This window comes from Apiospora phragmitis (genome assembly GCF_038363925.1).
Source record: "Apiospora phragmitis strain CBS 135458 chromosome Unknown utg000008l:1.0-3514335.0:1.0-3519231.0, whole genome shotgun sequence".
In the NCBI taxonomy this organism is placed as follows: Eukaryota; Fungi; Ascomycota; class Sordariomycetes; order Amphisphaeriales; family Apiosporaceae; genus Apiospora; species Apiospora phragmitis.
This window is the reverse complement of record NW_027117407.1, coordinates 2,959,266-2,970,702: the sequence shown is the minus strand read 5'-3', so window position 1 is coordinate 2,970,702 and position 11,437 is coordinate 2,959,266. Positions and strand designations below refer to the sequence as shown.

At 40.6% G+C, this 11,437-nt stretch overlaps 3 protein-coding genes across 3 annotated transcripts; 2 read left to right on the top strand and 1 right to left on the bottom strand.

Moving 5' to 3' along the window:
• Positions 1-5,582: 5,582 nt before the first annotated feature.
• On the top strand, positions 5,583-7,188 carry PG994_009343 (uncharacterized protein; the record flags this gene model as incomplete). The annotated part of the gene is made up of 5 exons (XM_066860752.1): positions 5,583-5,620; positions 5,812-5,969; positions 6,036-6,361; positions 6,425-7,062; positions 7,104-7,188. 5 exons carry the CDS (start codon positions 5,583-5,585, stop codon positions 7,186-7,188), a joined length of 1,245 nt encoding a protein of 414 aa, XP_066714341.1.
• Positions 7,189-7,264: 76 nt separating this feature from the next.
• Positions 7,265-8,089, bottom strand: PG994_009342 (Trichothecene 3-O-acetyltransferase; the record flags this gene model as incomplete). The annotated part of the gene is made up of 2 exons (XM_066860751.1): positions 7,265-8,027; positions 8,070-8,089. The coding sequence occupies 2 exons, from the start codon at positions 8,087-8,089 to the stop codon at positions 7,265-7,267; spliced, it is 783 nt and encodes a 260-aa protein (XP_066714340.1).
• A 1,723-nt stretch (positions 8,090-9,812) lies between these two features.
• On the top strand, positions 9,813-11,156 carry PG994_009341 (uncharacterized protein; the record flags this gene model as incomplete). The annotated part of the gene is made up of 3 exons (XM_066860750.1): positions 9,813-10,132; positions 10,308-10,601; positions 10,781-11,156. The coding sequence occupies 3 exons, from the start codon at positions 9,813-9,815 to the stop codon at positions 11,154-11,156; spliced, it is 990 nt and encodes a 329-aa protein (XP_066714339.1).
• Between the last annotated feature and the right edge of the window lie 281 nt (positions 11,157-11,437).

Below are 11,437 nucleotides of genomic sequence, written 5' to 3'. Positions count from 1 at the left end.
ATAAATATTCTTTATTTTAATAATTAATTTATATATTAATTTTAATTTATTAATAAAATAAATAGCTTTAATAAAACTATTACGAATATTTTTAAACCTAAATACTTTAATTACCTTCGTTCTTATAAATTATTACTTATTATATTAATAAAAGCGACTTCTATTACACGTTTAAATACTCTCTCGTATTTATTAATATAAACCCTAGTACGTCTTACTAGGTTTCTTTTAAAACCTAGATAGCGTTCGTTACACGCGGGAGACCTACACGGTATAACCGGTCGTACGATTAAACCCCGACTACCGATATCCCTTTTTCTCAACTACGCATCCCGGTATACCCGGTATTAAAGCTTTTTAAGATATCGTTCTCTTTTCCGCTTTTAGCTAAACACTTAATATTAATACATAAATATTTAACCCGGTATATATTATTATATATAATATTTTATTAATTCGAATTATTTATAATAAAAAAATAAATAGCTCTAAAATCGTCCTATTTTCTAAAATATAAAAAAAGATTAACGATTATACCGGCGTACCGTATAGTATTTTTACTAATAAAGTATAATTCTTTATCGAGACTTACCGCTAACTAAATATCTCGGAAGACTAGTATTACGCGATTTTTCCGGATATCCTAGCCGGCCGTGTAGTAAACTTTTATTTAAGCTATATCGGCTTAAATAAAAAATAGGACTAGATATATATCGATTTCGATAAATATTTTAACAACTTAATAACTTATACCTAATATTATACGAATTAAATAAATATTATATTTATATAATTAAAAATAGAAAACCTTAAGAAATCGTTTTTAAAAATCTTAGAAATATTATTTAATAAGTTAACCCGCGTATAACGAGCCCTCGGAATAGAATTTTAAAGAGAAAAATACTTCTATACTTTTATTATACGAGCCTGTCAAGGAGTTCTCGAGCTTGAACCGGCCCTTATCTACCGGTAGTTAACGTGCGAGGGTCTATTTTCTAACTTTCGAGCCTTACTAAGTACCGCGATGGACCGAAAGATAATAAGCGGCTACTTAACGAAAGGATTACCGCTAAAAATAGCTTTTAAAAACGTATATAATTAATAAACGTTTTATTAATAATTATATAAGAGGGAATAGGCCGTTTTATAGTAATAAACCTTTTTATGAGAGTAAACCGGTATTTTTTAATAACCGGAATTAATAAATAATAATACCGTTCCGATCTAGATTAACGTATAGAAATAAGCCGTTTTAAAAAGAAATATACCGAGTTTATTAAAAATAGGGATATTAATCGATAAATTATTTATTTAAAAAGTAATCTCGAGTACGAACTTAATACTTTTAAGCGTATAAAGTTATTAAATAGAGTTTTTTTATATTAAAAAAATACGAAATATTTATATAAAATTAAAAAAAACCGTAAAAAAAACCTTAACGATAAAGAAAACTATAATTATATTAATCTAAAAAATATATAATAAGGAATTATTTATTTAATAAACGTTACGTTTTTTTACCGGCTTATAAAAAAAGATATTTACTTTTTAAAACCTATCGTATAAACGGATTAATTTAATTTAAACGGCTAATATAACTAGGTATACCAGGGTAAACTTTAAAATACTAGTGCCGCATAGCTCTCAATAATCGGCAAGTTTTAAGCCGAAGCTTATATATAAAAAAACCCGGATATTTAGATCGACTAGACTCCCGGATTAACCGAGATCAAATTTAATAACTCACTTCCGGTATTATTAATCGATACTTTTAACGTATAGAACTAATTAAAAATAACGAAATATTATATTTTTAAAACTTAAACCTTTTTCTTATTATTATTATATAATATCGATAAATTTAAAACATATTATAATAATATTTTTAATATTATTATATAAACCGACGAGAAAATATTCCTAGTTATTAAAAAATAAGGATATCCATTCTTTAATATTAATTATATAAAAGCGACGGTACACCTTATCGAAGTATAGTTCCGGCACTTTTACCATTAGTTCGGATATCCCCGCACGGAGAGGCTATATAACCTCTTAAAAAATATTAGCTATAACGACGTCGAGACTTCCGTCCTTAGCGAAATCTAGAAATTCTACTCTTAATATTAAACGTATAACCCGGTATTACGGCGGTTTAAATTCTTATTTTAAAACTCGTATAATTTTAATTATAAAATCGTTATTAATATTATATATATTAATAAATAAAACGTATTATACGTTATTAATATTAATATATCTTTTTAAATAATTATATTTTTAAAATTATTTAATATATAAAATACTTAAAATACGCTTTATAAATATTAAATATACGTTTATTAAAGCCTTTTAAATAATATCTCGTATAACCCCAGAATTTATTTTTAAAGAGAGTTTTAAAATTACGTATAAATAATAAAAATTATATATAAATAAATACTAATTAAAACTTATTAAATAATAAAAAAGATTAAAAAAGCGTATACTCCGCTCCGTTAAATATATAATATCTTATAAAAAAAATTAAGTAACCGTATAAACTTAGAGACGGTCCTCTAAATAGCGGTAAAAGCTTTAAACAATACTGCCGGCCCGGATAGGCTCGTCCCAATACTTTTTATCTTCGGAATATATCCCTAAATTAATACGAGTTCGCCTCCGTCGCCAGAAATCTAAACGAGAGCGGAAGCCGTATAAAAAGCGATAAAAATATTACAAAAGATCCGAACAAAGGTTAATATTAATCGAGCTCTAAATACCCGGAGCGGACTATATATTTATAATATTTTTATACTCCCGCTTTATACGGAGGTTTTTATATAACGAGAAAAAAAAGGATAAATCGGACCGTACCTAATCGCCGTAATCGAAAACCGTATAGTTTAAATTAATATACTAAACGGCCCGAAAAAATTCTAAGTTATTTAAATTAAACTATATTTCTAAAAACCCGAAAAACTTATAAAAAATACAGAAAGCGAGGATAGTATTATTTTTAAAGTAGAGGACGATATTATTTTCGAAATAGAGAACATTATTATTATAAAATAGCCCGAAGTTTTCACGTAATAAGGTCGAGGCTAACCCCGAAAGTATTTATTTCCGCATAATTCTTTAACGATATTCCTTATTTAAAAAAGATATAAAAATTACGATTTAACCGTTAAACTTTAAAAAAATAGTATAATTATAACCTCCGGAACCCCTTTTTAAGAATTAAATATAAAAAAAATAAATAACCTCGCCGTATAAAAGGTATTCGAGTTCGTTCGATTCGATCCGAAGGTTTACGATAATTACCAGATTTTTAAAACCCGGCTCGTATAGGAGATTAAAAGGAAGAATATTAGACCGTACGAGAAATTTAAGCTTATTATTTAAAGATACGGAGATATAAAAAAAAAAGAAAATCCTTACTTAATCGCTAATAATTTAAAGAATAAGTTAAAAGTTAATACTCGTATTAAGACCGACCTTTATTTAAAATTTTAAAGCTTATAGGAAATTACGAGATATTATTTAAGCGTAAATTTAATTATATAATAAATTTACCCGTGTAATATATACGAAGCTTTTAAAAAAGCTCGAGTTTTAATACTTTAAAAAAACGTTTTTATAAATCGTATTATTATTATACGGCTTAATAAAATCTAAACTATATTAATTTAAAACGTATTATAAATACTATATATAAAACTTAGGAATAACGGTTTTTATATATAACCTTTATTTATTCTTTATAAATAACGGCTTAAAAATCTTCGGGATTATTATTATATAAATTAATAATACCTTTAATTTCGTTATAAACCCTTTTTTTAAAAAAGAAAATAAAAAACTAATAAAAATAGCGTTTTATATAAATCCGAAAGAAACCTTAACGGAAAATACGCCTATAAAATTTAATAGAGGTAAAAATTTTATTAAAAACGTACGATATTTTTTTTTTAATAAAAAAGATAAACTAAATAACTCTAGCTTATAAATTTAAAAATTATTAATTAAAATTAGTAATATATTTTTTAATATATAAAAAGGGTGTATATTACTTTAATTTATTAATCGGAGATAGCGTATAACCTATTAGTCATAGCTTAGGTATAAACCTTTAAAAATAAAAATATTAAGTACTTAAACGCCCGAATTATTTAATAAATCGAGAACTTAATACGAAAACTTTAATATATTTTTTTTTAATTTTTAATATATAAAGATATATATTTTTACCGACGGCTTATTTATAAATAATAAAAACTTAACTTCTTAATTCGAATACCTTATCGTGCTCGGTTAAAAAACCGAGCGTATAAAAAACCGATTCGAAATTTAAAGTAATATTATTTATTAAAACTTAATAAAATATAAAAGAGTTATTTAAAACATATTTATTAATAAGTTATATAAGATAATTTCCGGCGTTAATAACGGTATTATATTAAATATAACGCTTAAAAAGATTATATAAAGTTTAAAATTCTAAGAGATTTTAATAATTTTTTATATAAACTCGAGGTCCTTATATAAGTATTTAATAAAGCTTAATACGATAAATAAGAAGCGATTAATGATCGATATTATATCGCTTCGAGAGTCGTATAAGAAAAAGGAAATAATAGAGATTTATTAAATAAACGGACGAGATAACCCAGCGGACGCTTTTATAAAGAAGTTTTTAAATAAAACCCTCGAATAATTTATTTTAACAAATAAATTAATTATATAAATAAAGGCGTACGTTAAAAGGTTTCGCCCGTATAACGAGTAAACGAAAAGTAAGGAGTAAAAAGGAAGGAGGAGGATTTTCCCTTTAAAAAAAAAACTACTAATATTAAAATAGCTACTCTAAAAGCTTTTAACACCTCTTGAAAAGGGCGTTACGTACGTGCGACGCACGGATCATTAGCCCCTCGTACGAGAAGATAAGCGCTGGCGGCTTCCCGCCAGTTAATAAATAGAGGAGACAGATAGAATATAAGCACCGTTTTAACCCCTACGTAGCGTACGTACGCATTAGAAAGCCTATTTAACACACACTGCCTAAGATTGTTAAGATTAAAAAAAATGGTCTCGAAAGGAAAGGATGTTGTCTTTGATTCTTATGTCAGGTGATCTCAAAGAGTTTAACTCGACTATGAGCTTGGACATGAGACATGGAGGACATGTCTGAAAGGTATGAATCAATTAAATGCATATGGTGTGTCTAGAGAGCGACGTTTATTGGTTGATATCCGCCCAAGGGTCATTGGTGGTCGGCTTTAGAATCTTTCGGGTAGCAGAAGAGTGAATCACAGTAAGCCCGAACATTGAACCTGGACATCTTTGCGTTTCCATAGCCTTCAGATGCCCAATGGACAAGATGTAGATATATTATTACAACAATGGGTGCAAATAAGTGGATTAAAAGAAACAGGTAATCAAGCAAAAACAAGTAGCAGAAAATAAAAAGAGGGGTTCTGGTAACCAAAGACATCATGAATATACAACACTGCTATGGAGGTTGAAAGGGAAACTTTCCAGCCATTACTGGCAGGTTGTCGAAAGATTGACCTTTTATAACCGAGTACACAGAATCATCATACATGGTTGATACCCCCACACCCCCAGCCAAGCATTTGAGGTACGCAAAACACAACTCCCAATGTGCCGGTACAGCATACGCAAGTTTCTCCGACGAGTACGTCGATGGGGAGGTCAGCATAATAAGGCCAGAACATCCAATCAGCGACATGGATTACCACCAAGAGCAACAGGTATATTATGCTCCAACTCTGCTATATTCCAACTGTATTATTATCTGACTGCATATAGATACATCTTCAACGGCATATTTCCTCCGCGATTCGGGCTCAACTGGATATCATCGGTCAAGTTCATCTGCCGAGCAGATAACTCCCTGTTGTCCCTGGGCCGCATCCCAGTGAGCCTCATGAGCCGTCAATTCCGAACTCGGGCATTGCTAAGCCACTGTAAGTCGAACAATTCCCGTTATTATAGATACAGACACTGATGAAATTCAAGGGGCAATCTTTCAGTGGGGGCTCGACGGGTTGAGCAAGACCATGACTCCAGCTCAATGGATATGGTTATTGAGGACGGTGGAACCACAAGATCGACTTTCCCAACCATCGACGACTACGGAGTCGGGCAGTCGAAGCTAGTAATGATGGCTATGGAAATTGAGAAGGAAATTGAGAACGAGAAGCACCAGCTGCGCCAAGCAATGGCTGATGCCAAATGCGAAACACGCAGACTTCAGCAGGATCTTACAGAGACTCGGAACGAGCTTTCGGGAACACAGAAACACCTTCTTTGCATGCAAGAAAACCGAGAGCTCCTCGCAGAGAATGCTGCGTGTAGCGTAAGTTCATACATACATATCTACTGGCGACCACAATCTGCGGTACTAACCATGTACGCGCAGGAGTTGAAGGAAATCATTGGATCAGTAGATCACTGGATCGGTCAACATATCACTCCAATATTCACCACCGATACGTACTCAAAACAAGCATTGAGTTTTGCCCGAAATAATTATTTCGAAGGGGTTATTTGTATGGTACAGGATGACCCAGACCTGAACCTCGTAGCCCATCTCCCCGAGACTGGGGAGGATGTTGTACATGCCTGTATACTCCACTGGATCACCCAGAACATATTTCACAACGGGCTACGAGGCATTTCTGAGGCGCTGGTCAATTTCACCGAAGAGCAAGAACATTCCTTGAAGCAGGAGGGTGAGCCCCTATATGCTGTACGATCCTGGAAAGCACAAGCCTACTACGCCTGGACCAAGACGCCACTATATCATTCCGACCGCGAGAAAGAAATATACAAGTTAACCTCCGACCTCGATAATAATTTGACAATGTTCCTTGCACACCTGGAGGAGCCTCGGGCCGCCGTCGAATCCCTACGAAGTCACATAGTGAGACCCGCCTTCGCCCTGGTGGAAAGAATGATGCGCAGCAGGGACAGCTTTGAGGTCACCGCCGAGCACTACCGCCCATTGGCCAAGGGTCAGAAACGAGAAAGGCCGCAGATTGATTTTGATTGGTCGGAGTGCGTAGACATAACACATCGTCATAGCTTTGTCACACCAGATGCAGTCCGCCAAGACCACTCAAAGAACTTGGTGGCTCTATTTGCGAACGCGCCAGGCCTTACGATGCGCAAGATACAAGGTGATGACACTTTCGGGCCACCAAAGGTCCTCATGAAGCAAAGCCTCCTGGTAGCATGGCAGAGACCTGTGGAGGAGCTCCTACGCAAGAATGAGAGAGATCGCATGTCGACGGACTCGCCGAACCAAGGCGCCGAGGCGGCGAGGTCGGCCCGGTAGTAGGGGCGCGCGCACGCGCGTCAGGTGCCGCCAGACGAAGGCGCACATGGCGTCGTAGGTCGACACCCAGCCTGCCCCCTCCGGCTGGGCCAGCGCCTTCAGGGCGGCGGCCTTGCTCTTCGGCAGGTGGAACAGCACCGCCTCGAACCGGTCCTCGGCGGGCAGGTCCGGGTGGCGCGGCGCCACGGCCGGGCCATCCACCAGCTGGTCCCGGGGCAGCTGCTTGGTGAAGCGCGCGACGTCGATGCAGGCCGGGTCCCACAACGGCCACTGGGGCGCGCCGCCGCCGGCGGCCTGGGCGTCCCAGATGGCGCGGCAGTTGTCGGCGAGCTGGCGCGTGAAGTTCCCCCAGCCCACGAGGTCGGCGACCCAGTGGTGGAGGTGCGAGCTGAGCATGGCGCCACCGCGGACGAAGTTGAGTTGGAAGCCCGAGCTGATGGGGCTGTTGTTGGGGTTGAACTCGGGCCGGCCTTCGCCGTAGGGTATGCCGTCGAGGGCGAAGGCACCGGGGCTGTCGCCCAGCGACTTGCTGGAGAAGGCCATCTTTTCCATGTCGTCGATGGAGGGGAACTCGGGGCCGTCCAGCCACTTGACGACGTACCGGACCGTCGTCGCCTGCTTCTTCACGAAGGAGAAGCCGCCGCCCTCATCCTTCTCGATCGTGCCACACAAATGCCGCACCTGGCTGAGCGTCTTCTCGAGACCCTGCTGCAGTACCAGCGCCTACTTGGTCTTTGTGGGCGTCATCGAGGCGGAAATAGAGGGCGAACTGACAGTACACCACGAGAATGATGGGGTCGAAAAACGATAGCCGGAACCGCTCTTTCTCGGGGTCGTTCTCCCATCCCGTGGGGTGGATGGCGTGTTCTTCTTGTCTGGGTTCACGCTGTGTTACGACAATGATTGCGACTCTGTACTGTTTCTGGGGTGCTACTTTGGCCTTTTCCAAATCGATTGGACCTCGTCGATATCATGTGCTTGACATGGGGAAATAGTAAGTTTGCGAGAGCCGTCCAGGCCAGCGCCCTGCGACACAGTATCGCTCCATGCGCATTATTCTCTTCGGGGTTTCTCTCAGTCCCTTGGGAGGATCCCCTTTCCCGCCTAGCAAGCCCCAGCATTGTTTAATGGGGCATGACTGAGTATTGTGTGGTATTCTTGGGTTTGGCACAGTCCATACATACTTTACGTGTTGCATTGATGGGGACTTAAAGGCGTATCACAATCTTGTCGGCGTCACCAAATACCAATTCTAGTCAATGGAATCGATCCTTCGCCCATTTCCATAGCAGCTCTGCCGCAACTCTATGCCGCAGATTTGAATGATTGCAATTGGAAATCCGCGCCTTCATCGGCCAAACAGACTGACGACGACGACTTCGTTGGTAAACAGTATCTGAAACCAAACTTGATAAGGCTCGGGGACTCCGCTGCGCTCGGGTTAGAGGCCGGGCTCCTTCGGGCCTAGCTGGCCTGTTTCGATCTGCCAGCTACTACCCAATTAGGAAAACCAGGGGCAAACCGTTGGTTGGTCGGGCGGGGCTCACGCCGGCCTCATGCTTCCGGGGGGACGTCGGGGATAGTGAGTCAGGAATCGACCAGGGATCCCGTACTCCGCTAGCCGCTGTTGCTCTGGGGTAAGTAGGGCTCACACTGGCGGGCTGGTAGGCTGTCCCACTTAGACGCCCATGTAGGCCCTGTTGTTAGGCCTCTGAACTACATGATGGTATGCAATGGGCAAGAAATGTGCCGGTGTCAAAGACCATGTTGCTTTCCTGGAATCGAACGACCTTTTTAAAGGGTTTCGCCCCTGCGATCAGTCTCCGTTATATATATCAAGATATCGGCTCCACGAACATAGTAAGCTCCTCTCTGGCCGCTTAAGAGCCCTGCCTACCGCCCTACCCGCCCCATGCTCGCTCTGCCCGGAGGAGCTTTACGATATAGTAATATTTCTACCCGCGGGAACATGCCATCCCTGACCATTGGCCACCGGTCACCACCCACCGGCGTTTTATGAACTCAAAGCCCATATAATAGCAGTTGAGCGTTGCGTGGCAGTTAATCCCTTTCGCCTACGTCGTACCCTGCCTGTACTGTAGTATGTTCTCTTCTCTGGGGTTTCCATTGTACGGAGCACACGGTTGCGACGAGGAGGGAATCACATGGTGACCATGATCCTCTCTGTTTGCCATCTACTTAAGTAATTCATTACGAGCTGTCCCAGCACAACTTTACCTATCTAAAATGATTCTTTATGGAGCTGTTCCCGTGTTTTGCCGACAATTAGTTCGGTACAATCTACTGGACTGTTGGTGTTTGTTCTTACTTCTAGTGCCTCCACCCCTATCTCGAAGGCGTTTGTAAATTCCCTCTCGTTTCAAGTCGACGAGGTCCTGCCCGAGCCCTGCTGGACTGCGCATTGTTTCTTGTTGTTGTCCCCTTTGCCGCCAAGCAGGTTCCTGACAACATGGCACTCGATATCTCTGCGTCGGTCCTGCCGCCGCCGGACGGCATGGCCTCCAACTTCCACGATCCACCGAGCAAGAACAATGCACTGGGTCTCGGGGCGGTCAGTCTTATGCTGGTTGTGTCGACTCTGGCCGTGGCGGCCCGACTCTACGGCAGATTCGTCATTGTAAGGCAGCTAAAGGCCGAAGACATATTGGTCGTCTGCGCCTACGGTGTCTTCATCGCAGCCGTCTGGGCCGACTTGATGTGGCTTCAATACCCGGGCTACTTCGTACATGCATGGGATATCACTGTCGAGACCGAGATCTGGCACTGTATGTATGTGGGAAACATTAACCCTACTATTCCCGAGTGTCGAGTGACAGAAAAGCTAATATTTTCCTTGGCAGTATACATTCCTCTTTGGTGTTTTCTACTCTATCGCCCTGGGCCTCATCAAAATCGCCATCCCGCTAGAATAGTCTCGGATATTCGTGCCACCTGGTACTTGGAGGAAGAACTACTTCTGGTGGGGATCTATGTTCATCGTCGTCCTCCAGTCCCTAGTCCTGGTTGTCATCACCATCCTCCTGAATGTGCAGTGCATTCCTCATGAGGCCATCTGGGACGTCACCAAAGTGGCCAACGCGAAATATTTCCCCCTTCCCATTCTACAGAAGTTCTCGGCTAGCACCCACTTCGTTACTGACGTCATCATGGTGCTGTTGCCCCAGAAGGTGGTCTGGTCGCTGAACCTGTCGCTGCAAAAGAAGGTCGGACTTGCTTTCGTTCTCAGCCTTGGTCTGCTGTAAGTAACATACCTACCTAATATCTCCGGTACTGCTGTACGGTGTGAGTCGTACGATCTAATGGGCGACTTGAATAGGGGCGTGGTTTGCTCCGTCTTCCGTCTTGCCGACACGCTTGCCCTTGCGGCCGAGAAAGAAGTCTTCTTCTTCACCTCGCCGGTACTACTCTGGTGCACAGCGGAGATGGCGTGCGGTTTCATCGTAGTCTGTGCCCCCAGTATGCCGCTTATCGTCAAGGAATCGTCTCTTCTCCGAAAGGTCTTTGGCAGTACCCTGTCGGGCACAGGGCCCAGTCATCCCCACGACGGCCTCGCTCAAGCTATAATGTATTACCGCTCAAGCGCAACAAGGACAGCGTGTTTGATGATACCGAGACTGGTGTACCGCCGGACAAGCTGGATAGATCCGAGTCGATGGATCGTCTACGTGAGACTTCGAAAGACGGTGACGCGGGTTTTGGTGGTGGGATTATTCCCACCACGCATGTCACGGTTGTGCAAGACAAAGAATGTCGGAATTTAGGCCAAAGTCAGGTGGCATCCGCTTGGGCATAGGTTTGTATATATACTGAAATGGACTGGTGAGTAAGTAGCCATAAGTTATCTGGGCTCGATGACATTTAATATGGATATGTATAATATGACGATGACTTCATAATTACTGGCTAACTAACCTTCCCGAAACAATGTTTGCACTACTGAATCGTTTCTCATGCGCTTCTAACCTGAAAATTTCACTTGACGAAGATAGATACGACATCCAGATCCTGATTCGATTTCAGTCGATATTGATAGGGTGCCATCAACCTCGGCTCCCTGGGCGAATTGTATTGGAT